The sequence below is a fragment of the Papaver somniferum genome, chromosome 8 (assembly GCF_003573695.1).
Source record: "Papaver somniferum cultivar HN1 chromosome 8, ASM357369v1, whole genome shotgun sequence".
Lineage (NCBI taxonomy): Eukaryota > Viridiplantae > Streptophyta > Magnoliopsida > Ranunculales > Papaveraceae > Papaver > Papaver somniferum.
Genome location: NC_039365.1, coordinates 59,075,843 through 59,097,284, shown reverse-complemented (window position 1 = coordinate 59,097,284; position 21,442 = coordinate 59,075,843). Strand labels below are relative to the sequence as shown.

At 35.8% G+C, this 21,442-nt stretch overlaps 1 protein-coding gene and 1 pseudogene across 4 annotated transcripts; one reads left to right on the top strand and one right to left on the bottom strand.

Annotated features, from left to right (window-relative positions):
- The first annotated feature begins 1,401 nt into the window (after positions 1–1,401).
- On the top strand, positions 1,402–6,263 carry LOC113302255 (annotated as a pseudogene).
- A 495-nt stretch (positions 6,264–6,758) lies between these two features.
- On the bottom strand, positions 6,759–12,583 carry LOC113301278 (protein ANTI-SILENCING 1-like). 4 transcript variants are annotated; one of them, XR_003336167.1, is made up of 11 exons: positions 12,387–12,583; positions 11,825–12,192; positions 10,648–10,816; positions 10,504–10,563; positions 9,449–10,404; positions 8,409–8,501; positions 8,172–8,250; positions 7,938–8,028; positions 7,593–7,691; positions 7,373–7,489; positions 6,759–7,106 (listed from the first exon to the last, which is right to left on the bottom strand). XR_003336167.1 is itself a non-coding variant. In XM_026550047.1 (11 exons), the coding sequence occupies exons 2-10, from the start codon at positions 12,179–12,181 to the stop codon at positions 7,325–7,327; spliced, it is 2,073 nt and encodes a 690-aa protein (XP_026405832.1). In that variant the 5' UTR covers positions 12,182–12,192; positions 12,387–12,583; the 3' UTR covers positions 6,759–7,106; positions 7,284–7,324. The 4 variants fall into 4 exon arrangements, 3 of the variants coding, with proteins under 3 accessions (XP_026405832.1, XP_026405831.1, XP_026405833.1); XM_026550047.1 differs by having other exon boundaries at positions 7,284–7,489; positions 7,589–7,691; XM_026550046.1 differs by having other exon boundaries at positions 7,589–7,691; positions 12,387–12,582.
- Positions 12,584–21,442: the final 8,859 nt, after the last annotated feature.

The following is a 21,442-nucleotide window of genomic DNA, read 5'->3' as shown; positions in this document are numbered from 1 at the left end:
TAACATTTAATTTTTCGTGCAAAAATAAAATAGAAACGGAAAATGGTCATTTGTCCAAATATTTTTAAATCACGGTTCAAATGGACGAGTAAAAAATAGTTCAGGTGAAATGGATAAAAAAAAATAGTAAGGATGAAACTGGATTCATCCCAGCTTAAATTTAAAACATAGTAAGGATGAAACTGGATACATCCTGTGTAAATTAAAAATAAGAAAAAATATTTAAAAATGGGAACGATGAAACTGGTTACATCCTGACCATTTTTAAAATTTTGACCATTTAAACAGTATCTAAATCTAAGTGTCCTTTTCACCCAGGAATTATTGATTTTGGTCTTTTTAACCAATTTTGTGAAATCGAAAACGACTAACCTAAAAAATTGTTGACACCAACAAATAGTTCGGATTGACACTGTTTTGACATTTAAAGTTTAAATTTTTGCTCCTAGATGAAATTTCCCATCTCTTCAAAATTCGGATGCAAATGGTCATGAATCCGTTAAGCACTCAATGATTACTCACATGCCCATAATATATGTACTAATAGGCAAGCGTAAATATGGCTTATGACAAGTTGTATATGGCAGTGGAGCCAATCCGAATGGCTAGGTTTGGATAGGGGCCTGGGCCCGTCTTTCATACTAAAAAATAATAAATAACTTAAGCTCCCAAAATATAATGACTATCAAAATTTTGAGAAGACTAATGATATGACTTATTAACCAATTTATTTATGAAGCTTACCAAGTATTATAGGCTTTGAGTTGTTGCACTACAAGTTCATGACTCATTAATTATTTTCTCTCATCACTTTGATTTTTGTTAATTTAATGAATATTTCATTTATTTTTGGGTTTCTGAATTGAATTTTTATTAGTTTTTGTTTAATGAATATGTTTTTAGGTACTTTAATTGATTTTACACAAAATTGGTTAAAAAGACCAAAATCAACAATTCCAGGATGAAATGGACAGTTAGATTTTGATACGGTTTAAATGGCCAAAAATATAAAAATAGGCAGGATGTAACCAATTTTATCGTGCCTATTTTCAAATATTTTTTCTTATTTTTAATTTAAAGAGGATGTATCCAGTTTCATCCTTGCTATTTTTAAAATTTAAACTAGGATGAAACCAGTTTCATTCTTACTTTTTTTTTTGTCATTTCACCCAAATTATTTTTTATCCGTCCATTTGAACCGTGATTTAAAAATATTTGGACAAATGATACATTTTTCCGTTGATTTTATTAAGTGATGTTTCATAAGTGAAACAGTCCTGTGCGTAGCACGGGTGAGAAACAGTCTTTATAATACTAGATCTAACGGGTGAGAGACGCTTCTTCATCTGTGCTTACGCGCGTGAAAGCACGACTCTACGGGTTTTTGCTTATGGCACTAACTACAAAGTGAGAGGTTATTACGAGGAACCGTCTGCAACTTGTCTTTGACGCTTCCACTGATGCAAGTGAAGAGATTACATTTTCCACAGCATTTCGTTGACTGGAGTAAGATGAGAAATCTTCTTATCAACTTTTCTCATTGATATAGTTTTGGGGATTTTCATTGTCGACTCCAAGTATGGGTTGGAGATACAGAGGTGGGTTATTCTTAATTGGTATTGTTGTTCTCATATGGGTTACTTCTGCAGAGATTACTCAGGTTAGCTTTTGTACTGTTTCATTAAATATCTTGACTAATTTTTCAAAATTTGATTGCCTTAGTATGTTTAATAACTAGTTTAATGAAACCCCTTTTTGTCGATTTTAAGATAGATTTGCCTAATTTGGTTAATAAAAATTCTTTTCTATTGTTTCTAGGGTTTATCATGTGAACTTAGTGATAATCATGTTGTGCAGAGAATATTTTTGGAATACAAACACCCATTTGCAATTACATATCTAGGGGCATCTCTATTGGCGATATATCTACCAATTGCCATTCTCAAGGACTGGCTTTGCAACATATTTTCATTGAAAAAGCTATTGAATCCAAGCTCAATAGTTACCTCTTTGGTTGCATTGGATAACCCAATGAGGGTTACTGGTCTAGAAACTGAGATGAGAAGTTGCTTAATTACTGACATGGAACTCGGAAAAAGGAAAGAAGGACTAGTGCCTTTGCTTGCTAAGGAAAGTGATGGGAATGACTGCGATAGAGGTATACAGAAATCTGAACTTCGAACATGGGAGATTGCTAAATGTAGCTTCCTTATTGCTCCAGTATGGTTTACAACTGAGGTAACGTATTGCTTGTGATTTGATTTGTTTTTTTTTTAATTTTTATTATAATCAGTTTGTTGCAATTATGATTGTGAAGTGCTTATTGAGTCCATCAATGTCTGTGAAGTGCTTATCGAGTCCATCAATCTTGCATTTACAGACATCATATTAAATCATCATACAACTAGGAAAGCTTATTGAGGGAAACTCATAAGTAATTAGATGTGTGGGTGCTTATTAATGAACACGTCTTTATACAGATTTCTTATGATATTTTACGATTTTCAGTCGGACATTTCTGAATGATTTTGATATCTGGATGATGCAATTAATCAAATTGATTTGGCTCATTCAAATACATCCAAAATAGAAACCTACTTAAAGCTCCGACCCAAAATGGTGCAACCTCTAAACTTGCCTCATCTTTATTCCCCCATCTGCGATAAGTCTATTGAATGGGATATTTCATACATACCCTGAAGATTAAACGTCCTATTTGTCTGTAAGATCTGAAATCGAAACTTTTGTTCATTCTGATACAGTATTTTTCCAACGCTGCACTGGCAAACACAAGTGTTGCAAGTAAACGGTCTTGTCTTCTACTTCAGGACTATTCACACTTTTCTTTGGCGCATGCCTTGGTCAAGATCCTCTTAACATAACAAAGATTGTTGCGGTTTTTATAAGCATGGCTGGTGTTGTTATGACCACACTTGGAAAAACTTGGGCAACAGATGAACAGGGAATATCCGAGTAAGTATGCGTTGCTGCTGCGAATTTATAGTTTCTTGGTTCTTGGGTTTTTCTTTCTTTGCTGAATAGATGCCATCTTGGTATTTGTTAGTACTCTGAGCTAATATCAGCATGTTCCATCAATAAAGAACAAAAAGGTGTGTTTTAACATAAGATATGTCTAATTTTGATCATTGTAGCTGGAAAAAAAATTCTGTGTTGCTTACAGAATAACAACCTTCGTCTCGTCTCATGCTTGTTCTTTTAGTATGTTGGATAACGAAAGGTATCGCATTTGAATCTGATTGCTGGCCATATGTGATATATCTATCAACAGTACAAACCTAGTTCAGGTACTTGTAGTTTTATTTATAGTTGTACTAACTTATCTGTTTCATTTTTTCTTGAAGTACAAAGCACTCAATTGTTGGGGACATTTTTGGTTTACTTGCCGCAGTAACGTATGGCTTATTTACTGGTTGTGTGTTCTTCTTTCATCTCTTTGTACTTGCTTTTCTAAGAGTACAAGTGTTTGACGATATTAATGTATGGAATCATTTGCAGTGCTACTAAAGAGATGTGCTGGATCAGAAAGAGAAAAGATGGACGTGCATAAAATGTTTGGATATATCGGATTGTTCAGCCTTCTTGGACTGTGGTGGCTTGGTAAGAATTTAGAAGACACTCCTTTTTATCTGCTTTTTATAGCTGCTCTATTAATTGGAAAACATGGAATTCACCCAATATCTATAGTCGCTTGTGCTCAGCACACTCGAGTTACATAGATGATAAATATTGGTAGATATTTGTGAATTCCCATCGAACACTGGTGAGATAATATAATAGATCGAAAAGTGTTGTAATTCTGAGGTTAGAACTCTGAGTTGTTAGTTGCATAATTTTGTAAGCTCTCTGGAAACAGGTACATATCAAATTTATGTATTATGCTTTTTTGGTTTTGTAAGGCTCAATCAGGATAACAATGTTATAACTCACAATAACACTGTAAATATTTTATCATCTTCCTATTTATATATAGTTACAAGTAGCAGTTGATTTAGTATTCTAGGGTTGGGCCACTTGAAAACTTCTTTGGCTGAAGCTTACCAAACAATGTCAAAAATGCCAACTGTTTTCAAGTTGTTGGATTTAATGGTTACTTTACTTTGGGGGCTTGACTTTATAGTCTACTACTCAGGACATCAGTTGATTAATGTCTGATGTGAAGGGATTTGCTATTGGACAATCTGAAAGGAGATTGAACAATTTGAAAATCCGGAATTTAAGAAATTATAGCTGAATGGGAACTGAAAAGGGTTGACAAATCGCAATCTGTCATGGCTAAAGTAACTCCTGTTTGTATAGTTTAACATGCTTTCCTCCTTCTCAACATTTTAGTTACTCGAAATGGTAGAAATTAGCTCTGTATTCGCATAACTCATTGATTTTTGTCCAAGGCCAAGTTTTATGCCAAGTTAGGACTGTTCAATTAGACTTCACTTTGAGACTTAATATGCGGTCGACATGATAAACGCCGATGTGCTACAGGCTTTCACGAACGAGTTGCTCACATGATAATAATTTGCTTTACATTACCTTTTTCTGTTTTGTCTTTTCCATGATTGTTACACATGATGTTTGATTCTTCGATGCAGTGTGGCCTCTTACTGCTATGGGCATTGAGCCAACTTTCAAATTTCCGCACTCCACATCCATTGAAGAGGTCTTATTGCTAAATGGTTTAGTGGGAAGTGTTATTTCAGATTACTTTTGGTATATACTGTTCCTGATCTCCATAATTTCAGTACATACAAAAAGTGAACAACACATAATTCATGTAACTGTGAACATGTAACAGGGCCCTTTCTGTTGTTTGGACAACCCCTCTAGTTGCAACGTTGGGCATGTCCCTCATAATACCCGTTGCAATGGTAGCAGATATGGTCCTCCATGGACGCCAGTATTCCGCAATCTATATTTTCGGATCTCTTCAGGTATGTATAAGATAAACCATTATTATGTTTTTGTTGATCTTATCGTAGTTCCAACAATGTATCTTAGTTTATGAACAACAGAACTTGGAGAACAAACTTAATTAGATGCATACTTCGGCGGTGTTTGTTCTGCTGACTTGGGTCGAGACCATTTTAGACCGTTTGTTATTGCATCTCAGAAATACATCTAACTCAAAGGTTACTCATTAGATAAAAGTAACTCTTACTCAATTGACATTTACCTGTTTAGACAAGCTTGATGACGGTGAGACTAGACTGAGTCAGATTCAAAATCTGAAGAAAACAGACATGGAAGCTCCATGTTATGTTAAATTGCATTAAAGAGCTTCTCCAATGGTGTTGTGTGTGTTTCCTAGGTGGAATTACAAATAAGACATCCTTATTCCAGTGTTAACTTAAATTTAAGGGAAAAAAATAATTCATCTCCAATGGTGTTAGTTGTGATCTTTTTTTAATTAAATGTAAATTTTATTTTTAGTAATTTTAAGATTTTATTAGAACTAAAAATGGTTATTTAATATATTGGACTTAAGTTTAGTTAAGTAAAAGCTTACTAGGATAGCTTGACATTGTCAAGGTGAATGTCAAGTTTTTGACATTGTCAAGGTGAATGTCAAGTTTTTGACATTCACCTTGACAATGTCTAACAAAAATTAAGCCATGTCATCTTCACATTGATTTAAGAAATTGGGTTGGAGAAGAATTTTAGGGAAAATCAATGTGTATCCTATGTGGACTTAGACATTTATCATCACATACATTCCATTGGAGAAGCTCTAAGTTCTTCAACTTTTCAGCAATGTTTTTGTAATTTGACTAATTTCTATGAAATTGTCTAAACTGTACTTGCCTTTCTTTTTTAATTTTTCTGTTGCTACTAAAAGCTAATGTCTCGGTTCAAATACTCCAGGTGTTTGCAGGATTTGTTATAGCTAACCTATCAGACACATGCTCATACAAGGTTAGAAACCTCCAGATGGTTCAGTGATCGTAGATATAGGGGTTCAGTCAAGGAAAATGGCCTTCTAACTGGATTTTCTGGAACTCTCAAGTCTGAACAGGTACTGGCATAGGAAAGCCATGAGATAAAACAGCTTTCCTCTTTTTCTGTTCTCTCTATTCATTTTAATCATCCCAGAATTATGTGCTCGTTATCCATACAACCATTTCTCAACAGTTTGGAATTGTATATAAATCAGTATACCTGTATACAAAGTTATAAGAAATCTGAATTTGTATGAATTCCTACCAACAAATGAAAATATCCTCACGCACAGACTTGTTGAAGTAGTTCAACACATTGTTGTACGGAGAACAGATTGTGGCGCCGTCCGCGGTATTTCTGTTTTCGAGGATGATGACAGAACGTATTTGTATCCAAACATTAATTGGTCGTATATTAGCACACGAGATATATATATACGGGTTTGCGTTGCATTGCCATTCGAAATCAAGATGAGTTATATTGGTTCCGTTAGATTTAGTACACAAATATGAGTACTTTGCAAAAAAAAAAAAAAGGTTCCTGTATTGGTAAGGGTACTATGGACTAGTCTGAAGAGTCTGTTGATCCTTAAGAAAACGTTAAGAGGGAAATTGCAGCAGTCTTCTCCATGGACCATAGTCCATACTAGTTGTATAGATACCAACATTGGTACTTTAGTGTCATTATTCCTGTTCTATCAGTCAACTCTTACCAAAGTAAAATGTTTAATTTCCCGTCATTGTAATGGATTCCCCATGTCACATCTGAATCTCGTTTTCATATAAATTAGCTGCAAAACTTGGAAGTGGATAAAAAAATGGTCATGGGGTACCATTGATAAATATATATATTTGAGTAATTACAGCAAAGATTGTAACTAATGATTGTTAAATTACAGTTATGCCCAATATTTGGAAATATTTACAAGAATTCTTCCCATACGAACTCAGGATTTGCAAGTATTTATCGTACTAGTACTAGCCTTGTAAGTCATCATTATGTTATTAGCATATACTTGTCCCTTCTGCTTGAATTAGATACCGATTACCGACATTTGAATAAGATTTACACCAGCGATCACATTTTCCCTCGTCAAACTTCAACCACTACTGCTTTAGTTCGGCCTTTAGAGCAGCCAGTTCCTTCCCATGACCCTGCAAGAATAAAGATCTCAATTTCCAATAATGAGAGAAACCAGTAACAGATCGAGGTAAGTGGAAAACAAAATGTATATGGTGGATGAGTATGCATTCAATGCTCTAAGTTAAAGTTGTGAAGCTCAGCAGTTGGTCTCTACTTTGTAGTGCATGTATCGGTTGATTAACCATTACCACTGGCTTGTAGGTCCTCAACTCAACAACTTTTAACTTGTTCAGGAAAACACACTGAGCCGTCGACCATTGAGTTCTTTGATGATCACCTCATAAAGGGTTCGCCAAAACTTTTCCGACCGTTTCTGCATTAGAATCCAATCTAAAGCCAGCTCGTACTCGATAGTGTTAGGTTGTGCACAATGTGACGTTGATAATGCCTTTGGCTGAAAACCAGAAGTCAAACACTGAGAAGTGAAGAAATAAATGCATTTTGGAAAATTAACAGAAAAAACAAGACTAAGAAGAGCAGTTCAGTTCTTTACCCACTCTTGATTCTTGTTCATTCTATTCACCATCAGATGGCCAATCATTGTTGCTGATTTGTCACGCAAAACCCTTGGAACTCCTCTTTGAGCAATTAGGGGTCTGAATATAAACAAAGCCTCAAATATATTAAGTAGTGATAAAATTCCAAAAAGACCCTACTGATCCTCCAAAAAAATTCTTTTGTTAACTTTTTTTTTTTTTTTGGAATGCAATCAGGAGAAGATGGTGTCAGTCTAGATCTGCACTATTCAAATCGCAGAGAGAGACCACATAATTTTATTTACTCATGTGACTAAATGATGATATGCTTTGACAAACTTCAGGTGCAAGTATAAGTAGAGATACCTTCCATTTGGAAGCATTAGACACCTACTGCCCAATTCGCTAATCACCATCTCTGCCTGCGCCTCTGTTTTGAAAATCAAAAGAGCTTGACCTAAAATAGAAAGAAATTAACTGCGAGAGATTAATAGAGCCCACATCTTGCTCCTAATCTTACAAACCAAACTACATATAAAGGAACACAGCATGCTGACAGGATAAATGATAATAGTTACCAGACTCAATTGGATCATTTACCATTGTGAGGGCTAGAGAATGTACTCTGTTCTAACACCTTTGCAGTGCACCTTACGTTCAAATAGGTCCTTACTATATCCTGAAATAAAACAATACAGAGAAGTCACAAAGTAAAACAGAGAAATTATGGGACAGCACTCTCATAATGGAGATGCAAAAATATTCATAAAAAGCTGAAACCTAAAGAAACAATGGTTATGTACAAATTTCAAATAGAACTAGAAATTTCATGCCTACCTCAATTTCACCTGATGCATAGGACGGGTCCAAGTTTTGAAGTTGAACAAGGGTTCCTTTCTCACAGGCAAGATCCATTCTTTGCTCCCATGTCTGAAAAACATCATATGCATGATTCGAATAACTTTAACAAATGGACAAACACAAAATGATAATTTTCCAAGGAAGAAATAGAAAGTCTGTATACACAATCTTTTTCTTTTGTAAGGAAGAAACTGCTAGTACATATATGTAATTGCTTAGCACAACTTCAATTTTCATTCCACACAGTTTTTTATCTTAAAAAAACACAAAGCTTAAAGATTTTAAATCAATGTTCCAGGAAAATGAAATTGCTGTAAAATGAAGCCTAATTCACTAAGAAAAGCAGTACTTACAAGTTGCTTGAACCATTAAATATAAATGGAGAACGTAGGAAAGCATGAAAGGGAATATAAGAAACAAACAATAAAGTGTAAATTCAAATTCAAACATCATTTATATATAAAAAGTCATACAACTACGCAAGCCCACAAACTGTTTATTAAATAACGATCCCCCATCAAGCAGGTATATCTTACTCACATTTGAAACTAATTTTGATTTATCTAATGCTTCCCTTTTTCAGACAAAAGCTGGATCAAGCTTCTATGCTCCTAATGTATTCCAGTGGTCTACACACAAGATTGACGTATAATACTTCTGGCGTGAAGAAAAATACATATCTTCAGAGGATCTTTCAGCACATAAGCAATGTGTGTGAATATATTACTGATCTGGATACGGAGAAGGATTATACTATGCTGAACCTATATGGTGCTTAAGCTATCGAATTGCAAGTTTACCCAAAATATTTGGCCTTGCTGCCTATTTAGACCCCAGGACATGTGTTCCACTCAGCTTTAAAAACTTATTTTACATCTACTATAATGCCAATGTTACTCGAACACAAGTAAATATCATGTGATAGACACTGCAAGAACTAATACTTTTTTTTTTTGGAAAGACCTGAAAGAGAAGAAAAACAAATTCTTCCTTGGGGGAATGGAAGGAGAACTTACAACATCTTCCTTTTGCTGGGTCTCCGAAGTGAGGCTATCACTTGAGAACATTCTCTTAACCTGGGAAGCTTCAGGTGCTTCCTCATTTGGAAGCCTGGTCACTCTATTACTAAGATTCTCAGTACTAGTTATCCCTCTGTAATGTTCTCCAAGATCTTTGGCACGTACTGTTTCTCTTCTTTCAACCAGGTCTGGTTTTTTAAGACGTTGAATATCAGCTCTGCTCTTTTCTGCCAATTGATCATGCATAGCATAATCTTTTTCAGGAGCAACTTCTCTATCTGGAAATTTGGTTGATCTCTTACTAGGAATTATAGGATTGAAGATCCCTTCATCGTGTTGAATAGAATCTTTTTTTGGCTCTTTGATGTCGGCACATCTGGTGTTCAGAGATTTTTTCATCTTAAGGTAGTAGGTATCAGCTGTGGTGAACTTCTTGGGCACTGGTTTAAGAGCAACTTCTTTATCAGTAAACTTGGTAAGTTTATTTAGGCCCGTGCTACTTAAGATCCCTCTGTTTAGGTTCGTGCTACTTAAGATCCCTCGATTAGCTGGTTGAAAAGACTCCGCTGCTGTTACTTTTGTCTTCTTATGTTGAAAATCGAGTTGCATATCACCCCCTTGTGCCAATTCAGGATTTGCTTTAATTCTGTCCAGGCCAACTGGCTGGTCATGTCTTACATGTAACATTGCAGGATCCTTGCATCTCATTCTTGGCTTTCGTGCCCCCGCTGCATTACCCATAACTTCTCCGCCTTGTAATGGAGGAGAGGAAAGCGAAGGTGGTTTCCGCAAATCACCAAGCCTAACATTTTCCTCAAAAGAACCACTCTGAAATGAGCCCGAATGATACACTAAACCTTCAACAGGTTTCAGCTTAGCCTCTTTAGTTTGGTCGATAGTAGCAGCCTTTATCTTGTTCATAGCAGGACCACTAGATTTGGGGTTCTCTACTTCTGCCACATGCGGAAAGATCAAAACTTACTTTAAAGTTTCAAGCATCGGTTAAACTTAGCATTTCAATATCAAATGACAGTAACAAGTTCCAGGATTACCTTTGGATTCCTGATATCTGCTCAGCTTTGAGTACTCTTTATTATTAAAAAAGTGCTCGACTGAAATGGATACAGGATAGAATATCACGACAACTACAAATTAAAAAAACAAAATAAAAAATAAAAAAACAAAAGACTGTCCACCTGCAATTTCAGATATATTGTTATCCAGTTGATCCGTAAAAGTGCATTCGTGGACATCAAATGTGCGGGAGAACACAAAATCAGCCGTGTTTAGTTCTTGATTAGAAGGTTGTGGGTTTCTTTTGTCCTCTGATGTGCAAATCACATTGCATTTCCCCAAAATTGCTTCCTGAACAATTCCAAGTGTATCATGTCATGACATGCTAAGAACAACTTTATCAAAATTCAGTTCAAGTAACAAAAAAGAAGATGTACTTAGAATGTACGACATCGCATTCAAAAAATTCAATTGAGTAGGAATACCAGCAGTGCACTAACGTAAGTTGAGAATAGTAAATGTGCAAACTCTAAAGTGATTACACATAGAAAAAGGATGCCTTTGAAAGGAGAAATCATGTTACAAAGCGAGAAACAGTATATAATTTGATACATCCCGATGAGAAATTTAATAATTTGTCAAATGAATGCTACCAATGAAGTAAGGTTTTACAAGAAAATCCAAGAAAGAATTCAGTTACTCAATCTTCCTTGTATTGATGTTCCTAGAGACATGAAAACGGACAGAATGCATTTGTTGCTTGCAAATCCATATTCGGTGCATGCCCAAACTTCAAAACTACAAGAATGTTGATGAATGATACTGAACTAGTAATTCCTTTAATGGACAAGACTGGAACATAAATCAGTAGGAAGGGGGTGACAGATTAGTAAAGGCTCAAAATGGGCGGATTTGAATGTACAATTCTGATCCATCTAATTGACAAGGAAATGCTAGTGGGGTAGCTTTTACTGCAACAAGATGATCTTTTCATGACATGACAAGCTTCTCTTCGATTAAATAGAGAATTTCTACTTAACTCCTGCTTTTTCTTCTCTTAAATCAGTAATTGGGGGATATGAAAAAGCTCGGACAAAGAGGCGTCTTAAGCTAAGCCATCATATTGGTAGTTAAATATGAAGGAAATGACCTAAGCTAAGCCATCATACAATCTCAAGTAATGCCCACTGAAATAATAAGTCCCACTTAGGATCTGACTAGCCATAACAACAACAGAGATACAGAACCTAACAACACTACATGATCAGAAGCATCAAATTATTGGGTAAAACTCTAGAAAAATTGACAACTATTGTTTAATAAAGTGAATTATATAAGGAGTAAATCGTTAATTGTTACCACAGGATTGATGTTGGCAACGCCTGAACCTTTCCCAGACGCTAAGAATATCTCGTGCACAAGGTAAGTAATCTCTCGGATTCGAAGCCAATTTGGTAAATCAGAAGGCCGAAAAAACCATATTATCTTAAGTTTCCTCCTATAGCTTGGATGATCCATAATCTTGACAATCTTCCCTATGTAAGGCGCCTCTGAATCATCTGGTGGTTGCAAATAAACACAATCATAGAGAAAATACTCAACCCCTTCGAAAATAAATGACTCGTAAAGATGAACACTGTTGTGTGATTTCTCCTTAAGTTCACCCCATTTAAAATCCCATTTGTTATCAGTTTCTTCTTCGTCATCCCAAGACATTGCTTATAAATCTATGAAAAAAAAATCAGTTTAGTAGATTATATTGAAGAACCTACAACAAAATAGAAGTTATTTCAGCTGTGGACGAACAAAAAAAAGAAGATTCATAGAACAAACACATTAAAAACCTAAAAAAGAAAAGCTCAGTATAAATGAAAGAAAACGGGTAGCGAGGAAGTTTGAGAAAGTGGGAGAGATAGCCTACTAGAAGGTGGAAGAAGTTTCGTGGAGGATGCAGAAACCAAAGGCTATTAGATGATAATGGTTACTACTTATAAAAACGACAGAGCATCTCTGCGATTTCTGAGGAAGACGTTCGAAAATGGCAAATTATATTCACTTTTTTCACGGAGCATAATCTTTTTTTATAAATCGGGATAACCGAAAATGGTAAGGAAAAGTTGGAAACACGAAGTTGGTGAAGTATATCTATCATGCGCAGTACGTGAAAGAGATGTTTATAACTTGCGCCAACCTGTACTAGAGAGCAGAGAGATGGACCGATGTACCATCTGATCTGATGATTCCATTGTACGTTGCACTAGGACTAGGAATAGGGGATGATGGGCTATTCATTGCGAGATGATCTATGCTAACAGACACATGTCATAGATGGCGTTATTTGAGATGGTTTATGCTAACTTAATGCTTGTATGATAAATACAAATTCAAACCCGAAACCAAAATGATTAATGATCTCGTATTCAATCCGTAGTCATTTAAGTTCTCATCCAAAGAAAGAGATTGATTATGATTTATTTATATATTCTTAAAGAAGCATGAAAATAACAACTCAGCGGGAATGCATTTGCGAAAAAAAAAAAACATATCCTGAAAAGAAGAGTGATGAGCTACTCTTGCATGACTGCTAATAGGGGACCAGAATTAGGAATTATTAGGAGTACCGTTTCATATGAAACAAAAAAGTTATATCCGATCCTGGCCATCGGATCACTAAAACGGTATTCCCTGTTAATTTCGGTCCCCCATCAGCAGCCATGTATTCTTGGGTGGGTATCATTTGAATGCGATGCCATTTGTAAGGTTTCTACGATGGTATACCAAGCATTTTGTATTTGAAATGCTGTTTTCTTTTTATATATTAAAAAGACATTCATTAACCTGGTTAAATTGGGGCCTATGCCACTTAATTGGGGCCTATAGCTACATGACAAAATAAGGTCATTAAGAAATAATTCATAGAAACCCCTTATCCACTATTTATGTTAATGCCTGATATGTCCTTATTAAATTAGTGCTAATTCGAAAAATAAAAAAGTGTTTAATCAAGTTAATCTTGAGATTAACTTTCATTAATGCATAATCAAAACCTGTAAAAAAAAATTACTCGATCCAGAATCGGTTGATGTTATTGCATTTGTAAACCGATTATGGGTTGAGTTTTATGCTTGGGAAGATGTAAACCCAGAATCGGAGTTTGATCAATACCCACATAAACCGATTCCTAAAATCGGGCTTTTGTAATGCACATGTAAACCGATTATGCCTTACTTTCAGAAACAAGATATTCATTACATAGTTTAGGAAATTAGCCCACTACATATATATAGGACTCAATATGGGTATTCTAGAATTTGACACATCAAATGCTCGTCAATGAACCTCTGAGCACGTCGGTACAACGTCGTGTATTCTTTGTGGTGAATGAACTTTCTTTCCCCATTACGAATTCTCCATAACCCGTTGAAACGTTCCAGCTGAAATTCAATGAATTCTTATATGTTAGTATGTGAACTAATGTAGTTGAAATAGGTATAAAAATGATCGCATTACTCATTTCTTTCCCTAAGAGGAGCTCGTGGATGATAGCGGTACACCATATTTCTAACTATTACGTACTCTCACATTGCGCCTTTGATGTAGTTGAATCAAAAAGCCAAGTCTCTCCATTTTCGGTTATTGGGATTCGCGGTACGCCCGTAAAAGAACTCTTTAACTCTCTTCCAAAACATTGAATAGATTTCATTCGGACGTTCGCGGAACGTATTAGCAAATGATTTAACCAGACACAAATCTTCAAACGGTTCCCATTCCATTTTCTAGGCTAAGTGTGTGATGTGGGAGTGGCTCAAAGAGGTTGTCCTTATATAGATGAAGTCTCAACGGCTATTTTTTTTTTTGAATTAAATTCAAACAATCGGATTTTATATATTACCACATAAACCGATTTTGTCCTTACAAAATCATATAAATTTTCCTCTAACAAACCGGGCTTTTGTAATGCACATGTAAACCGATTCTCAAAAAGTTACAGAACTTTTCTTCATAAAAATCGGATTACATATTTATACATGTAAACCGATTCTAAAAGTTACAGACTTAAAAATCGGATTACATATTTTTATACATGAAACCCGATTCTAAAACTGAACATTTTGGCAACTGTCACAATCGGATTACATATAGTTATATGTAAACCGATTCTGAAAGAAATAATGCTAGAATCCTCCATTTTTTCCACACACATTAAGTCATTCATAAACTAGAAACCAGATTAAGTCATTCATAGACTAGGAGTGTAACCAAACATAATTCGACAATAAGTTTAAGACAAGACATAAGTTTTGACTCCCTAGTTATCCATCCTTAAAGACATAAACATGAATATAACCATTCATTCATGAACATCCCCACCACGACCACGTCCACCGCGTCCTCGTTTACCAGGTTGGGCGCTGCTCGATGCACCTTCAGTCATCTTTTTTTTTTGAGTGGGTGGGGGGGGGGGGGGTCTATTCCTCTTCTTCTTTGGCTCCTCCTCCTCATCATCATCATCTTGCTCCCCAAACTTTGCACCAACTTCTACATCTTCGAGACCATTCAATTCATCAATTAGCTTTTCATTGTCCTTCACATTTTTCCCTTCCCTGATTTCTTGCTTTTCCTGGGTTATCAAGTTTCCGACTCGTCTTCTCTGTTTCAATTTCAAATAACGAACATTCAATATATAATGCTAAAACCATTAACAAAATCGTAATTGAGTAAGAATACGCACTATGTAATCGAGAGCCGTATCTTTGTCTTCTATCTTGGTCCTCTCATCTACTCGTATCACTCGAGTATGCGAAACTTTGAGGTACTACGGTATGTAACCCAGAATTGCCTCGTCATCTTCTCGAGATGGACCATCCAAAGGATATCTATGTAACACTCTGTCGTTCCAATAATCACATGATGGGAAATGCTTGTGAACAATGATAATATCATTATCATGTGATTTGGTTTTTGTCTCATTGATGTTGAACATCTTGTGCGCCTTTGGGATTTTTTGTACGTAACCGCATTGTCTTGCGACTCTCGTAGGGTTGTACATTACATATCCTCTTAGGTGAAACAAAGGCCCAAAATATTCACTTTGCTCTCGGCAACCAACCTTATTTCCTTTTCCTTTAGCCAAATACTCCTTGTAAGGATCAAAGACAACATCATTCGTCGTCAAGTTGTCTGTCTGGCGTCTCAAATTCAGAAAATCCATTTTTTGTTTCTTCGGCTTACTTTTGTAGTTGTTCTTGTCTCCATAATGCTCTCCGTCCCAATCCTTGTTCTCAAAAGCCCTTTTAGCAAATATTGGAAAGTGAATATATATCCAAGCCTGCAGAAAAGCCATATTCCCTCCTATTTGGTTCCTTTGAGACCTAGAATACTTTCTCTCCTTCAACGAGTGTGAAAGGGTTGTAGTGGCCCAAGAGTATTCGCGAATCCGTCCAAATGGTTGCAAAAGCTGGATAAAGTTGGCTCTCACACGGGCACCGGAAATGTCGGGGAAGATTACATCTCTTAGGACATAGAGGACATACGCATTGGCCGTGGCGATGATACGTTGCGGCGTCACCTCTTTTCCCTCAGCACGAAGCTTTTTTTGTTCCCATGAAGTTGTCCCTCAGCCTCGAGAGATGGAATATCCCCTGCTTTGCCTTGCCTACTAGCATATCCTTCTTGGTATTCTCCTCATCCCATTGGAACACTTCCTTGGTCCACGCATAAATCTTGTCCCACCCAAGCTCTGGCTCGTACCCTTTGTGCTTCACGGCTTTACCTTCTATGCTTAGGCCGGTAATTAACTTCGCATCATTTGGAGTTATCGTCATTTCTCTAAACGGAAGATGTAAAGTATCCGTTTCCCCGTAGTATCTCTCGGCAAAGGCGGAACAAAGAGGTATGTTGTAACCAAGGTCCAAATTCTCGACCGCAGGTATCAACCCCGTAGAATTGACTAGATCGATTACTTCCGGAACTTCTCCAACGATTATTTCCATTCCTTCCAGTGGCCATTTCCTCATCATACTCACTGACGTTCCTGGCTTCATAAGACGAACGGCATCCTTGTGATCCTATAAAACAAAACAACCACGATGGACAACAATCAAAACAGTACGCGGATAATAATGTTTACATCACATAGCATAAGGTTTAGGTACTTACTATGGTATTGTAAACGACGGAGGCCCAACTGTTTGTAACCCCATAATACCTTTCCTCCATCACCGGGTATCCCTAAAGGTGGATCATGAGGGCTGCGAGCAAATATCTTCAGCGGGTCGGGCATGTGGCCACCTTTCTTCTTCTTTGGTCCTTCTTTCTTCTTACCTTTTTCTTTAGCATCTCCTCCTTGGTCTTGTTGTTGAACTTCTTGTTCTTGAACGACTTCTCTTATCTCTTCATCACTTTCATCTTCACCTTCTTCTTCATCACTTTCACTCTCATCACTTTTTCTTCACCACCTTCCTTGCCATCACCTTCCTCATCACCTTTGTCTTCTTCAATTTCTCTATCATCACCTTCTTGTTCAGTAGGTGTTTCGGAATCAGATTCTTCATGTGGTGGTTGCTCCGCTTGAGGTGGTGGGTCATCGATAATGATCCCTTTGGCTTTACTCCCCGTGCCCCTTGGGTTTCGGTGGGAAGCATTCAAATTTTTACCGTCTTTTCGACGAGGTCGCAAAGGCTTAGGAGTAGCAAGGTCATATTTCCGCTTATATTTCTTTTCGGCTTGATTTTTTTGCCTGTAGAATACGGATTTAAGCGACAAAAAACAATGAAATAAAATGCATTTTTAAAGTCAAGGTACATAATCGGTTTACTCAATATACATATAAAATCCAATTCCTAACATAATAAAATTCACAATCGGATTTTGTGAAGTGCTAATGTAAACCGATTCCAGAAATAGGTTTACTCGATATACATATAAAGTATGATTCTAAACTACACAATCGGTTTTTTGTGAAGACATGTAATCCGATTCCAACAAAATAAAGATCCAAGAATATTGGCCACAACAATTGGGATATTTATGAATTAACGTTCCCCGATTGCGTTTCACATGCAAAACAATCGATTTATAAGTTTAAGAACATAAGTCGTTTCTAACAAGCATCTGGTTACTTCGACATTAACGTAACCCGATTCTGTGAACACTGAAATTTTTTGATTTCAAAATTCTCGATTTCTAACCTATTGCATGTTACTAAAACCTAGTTTAGAGGATTGGGTTGATAGAAAAGTACATGATTCGACCCATTTCCTCCTCTTTTGCGATACGAGACGCTTCGGCTTCCTCGTGAACTTCCTTCGTTTTCTTTCGAATCGCTTCAACAATTCCGGGATCGTTATCACTAGAGTAATTCATGTTAGTAGGATTCTTCATTCTTGATGATTTATACATTTTATAGAAGAAACAAAACGATTAGTCGTTTTTGGATCGTCGATCATCAACGATTTTTGGTTTCAAAAAAATGAAAAAATAGGGAGTAAGGAGATGAAGAATCGGTTTTTAGGTTAGAAATGAAAACTGATTTTAGTTAGTTAGGTTTATTATTAAGGATTGATGGGGGTAATTTAGTAATATTAATATTTTTTTGAGAGTAATTTTGGTAGTTTCCGTAAATTTGGACACCTTTTATAATTGTGTGTTAAGTACATGAAGTAATCTATAGGCCCAAATTAAGTGACATAGGCCCCAATTTTGCCAGGTTCATTAACTTAAAAGATTTTGGATGGTTCCTAATACAAGGTTGATCAAAGAAGTTTTTTTCTGTCATTAAGTGACAGATTACAAGCATCAAAATAAACTACCGACTTTTCTTAATATTTTTGGCAAGGGTATCAACATGTCAATATGTTATCCGCCAAGATGTAAAAAAAAATAAAATATTTGTAAAACAACCATAAAAGGACTGACATTGTCTCATAATATTCTTGTCAAAACTCAAATATTGATATTACATAGACAAGTAGTGAGCACGTGCGATGCATGTCGGCAACATTAATTTTTCATTCCATTTCTAAAATGTGGTACCTTCATTTTACTTTTTAATTTAGCCTAATATTAGGTAAAAATGGAAAGAAAAAAAAATTAAAGTATCACTTTTAATGAAACAGAGGTAATCTTTCGTGTCTAAACTAAAATCTATAGACTCTTCTAAGTAATTTTATAGTATATCAAGTGAAGTATTTGAGCATTATAATATAGGCAACATATAAAAAGTACATAAGCTCTTTCAATTTATCTTTAAATTATAGATGTTTCTTCGGAAAACTATAAATATATTAAAAAATAAAAATTTGATATGGTTGTTTATACTCGTTGCATAGGTGATTGAAAGAGATTTCCAGATATATAAAATTCACAGAAATCCGACGTATCATTTGGAAGATACAAAGTTTTAAAATATTTATCTTTATTTTTATTTCGGTAAATAAATGATTTCATATATTATTATTTTTAAGTCCCTATTATGTTAAGCATTTCAGTCCTTATTTATATTTCTTAAATAAACAGTCCCTATTTTGTTTAACATTTTAGTCCCTAATCCGTTTGGTTAATCAAAATCCGTTTGGTGAACCAAAAAAAGAGTAAAGATTTCAATTAAGCTCGCTTGCTTTAAAGAGTGGGGAGGTAAACACTTTCTTGAACTGACGTAGAAAGTTCATGTTCGGTCGAATCTCAAAGTCCCATGCTCTCTGTTGGTCAACAACCAACAAAAGTTCTTTGGTTCTTCGCAACACTTACAGATGCCTTTCTAAGGAAATCCTTGAATGTGAATCAAGAATGTTACTGTGATGCCCAACTTAATCGCCTACTTAAATAATAGGATTACAACCTAATTGAAGCATCAAAACTAGATTATCGATTTTAAGAATCATAATTACGTAAGCTAATCCCAAAACAAACTAATACACTCTGATATTATACAAAAAAAAATTCTCTCGAGTGATATGAATATTGTTGGGAAATAATATGTTGTTTCGGTTTCTCGGAATCCTGTTCATGTGACAAACAAAATACTAATAAGAAGAGAGTTAGAAAGACTTATCAGATTGGTTGATCGAGGAGAGGTAATCCTCTTTCCTTAAAGAAAATTCATCCCCGCATACGGTGCTCACGGTTCTACGGATGTCTCCTTCCAAGATACAACGATCACGCCTTGTAGTAAGTAGCACTACAATACTACTAGGTCGACGAATGTTGACAATTACTGTGCTCTTACATGAATCTGACTTTTGACATCAAAAATTATTTTTGTTCTCTTCTAACTTGTGTAAAAACAAAACTAGGATATGGGTTTATATGGTCAATGGTGACTCTACAAGGTATCTTTTCATCCATAGGTGACTCACCATGTCTAATGGTGACTCTCTATAACACTTGTGCACTAAGTGTCTTATGGTGAAAAGGCATGACCTTTAAACACACCTCTTGAAGTTTAAACTTTCAAGACCAATTTTTCACTCACATAATAATTTTTCACTAAAAATTCCAACAATCCTCCACATGAGTGAAAATACTGACTCAACAAAATCTTACAAACTTTTAAGAGAACAAGCAGAAAATATAATGCATCGGTAAATGGTAGCTTTTGGCTTTGAACCAAACTTAGTGAAAATATATCGGATTTACTAGCCAATCAGTGGACGCGATGTCGTTGAACTGTCAGCCGTTGATGTAAATCGATACAATAAATCTCAGACAATATATCTCTTTATAATCGTCAAATTCTCGGTTGTGTTCATTTCGGCCCTGAACCTTCTTGAAATTCTATGAGTGCTCTAGATTAACTTAGCCTTTATAGTTATCATAGAAGCGGCCCCACTTATCACTCATATAGGTATATCCTATTTGAAAGTATCCTGCTATACTTTTCTTAGTTAGACTAAGCTATAAGAATCATTAAGAGAAAATCTCAACCTCTTACATGACATGCAACACTGACTCTTATCATAGGAATGAGAAAGAGAAAATCTCTTTCAGTGTTATTTGGCGAGTTCGTCACAACCTAGTTTACCCTTTTGAACCTAGACCATGGGATATCTAATCGCTTAGGTTGGGTTACCGCTGCAACTTACTCTTTAGTAAGGATATAAGCCCATTCCCCTCGATAATGCAATTATAAGCTCTCTCAAGAATCTGTATCATTTGCCAACTTGATACAATTCACATTTATTTCTTTTAGATGTGTGCACATTTGAGAGCAATTGCTTTATGGTATTACGTTAACCTCGTATTTATAGGAACGTTACCATAACACTGTTTTAGGCACCCCACATTTTGATAAATTTGTCATCACTTGCTATATGACAACCACCCCCACAATTCTGTGGTGTACTAGCCTTAGAGTATTATTATCTGATCATTATTCACCTTGGCTACCCCTGTCCATGATTAGAGTTTATGGGTTCCAAAGTTTGAAACTTTCAAATAAAGTTTCATTATTCCTTGTCACCTTAAATTCTGACTTACAAAACCAAGATTCAAATTTTAATAAGAAAAGAATCTCCAGCATCTTTTACAATACAAAATAAAGCTTAGCTAAGCTAGGCTAGATAAAGAACGACCGAGATTTGTCTAGAGAGAGCATAAATAAATGATTATGGTTTGCTGAATCCAACATTTATATTGTTAGTCCATTAAATTTGAATAATAAATATTCTATTGATAAGTATTCCAATATAAATGTTTCGTCGATTAATCTAATAAATACATTTCCATTAATAAATAATTAATTATTTGATATTAGCTATATATTAGATATTAACGGTGATTGTGATGGTCGGAGTAGGTGGTAGAGGCGGTGGCGATAATGGTGGTGGGTGTTGATGAGATGGCAAACGGGCGGGACGGGGCTGGCTTGTGAACAACCCGCGGGTTACGGGTTAATACAATCCTAAGCTTGCGGGTTGAAATTCTTCACGGGTGGTCATTTATCCGACCCGCGCCCGTCCCGGGTAAAGCTTGCGGGTT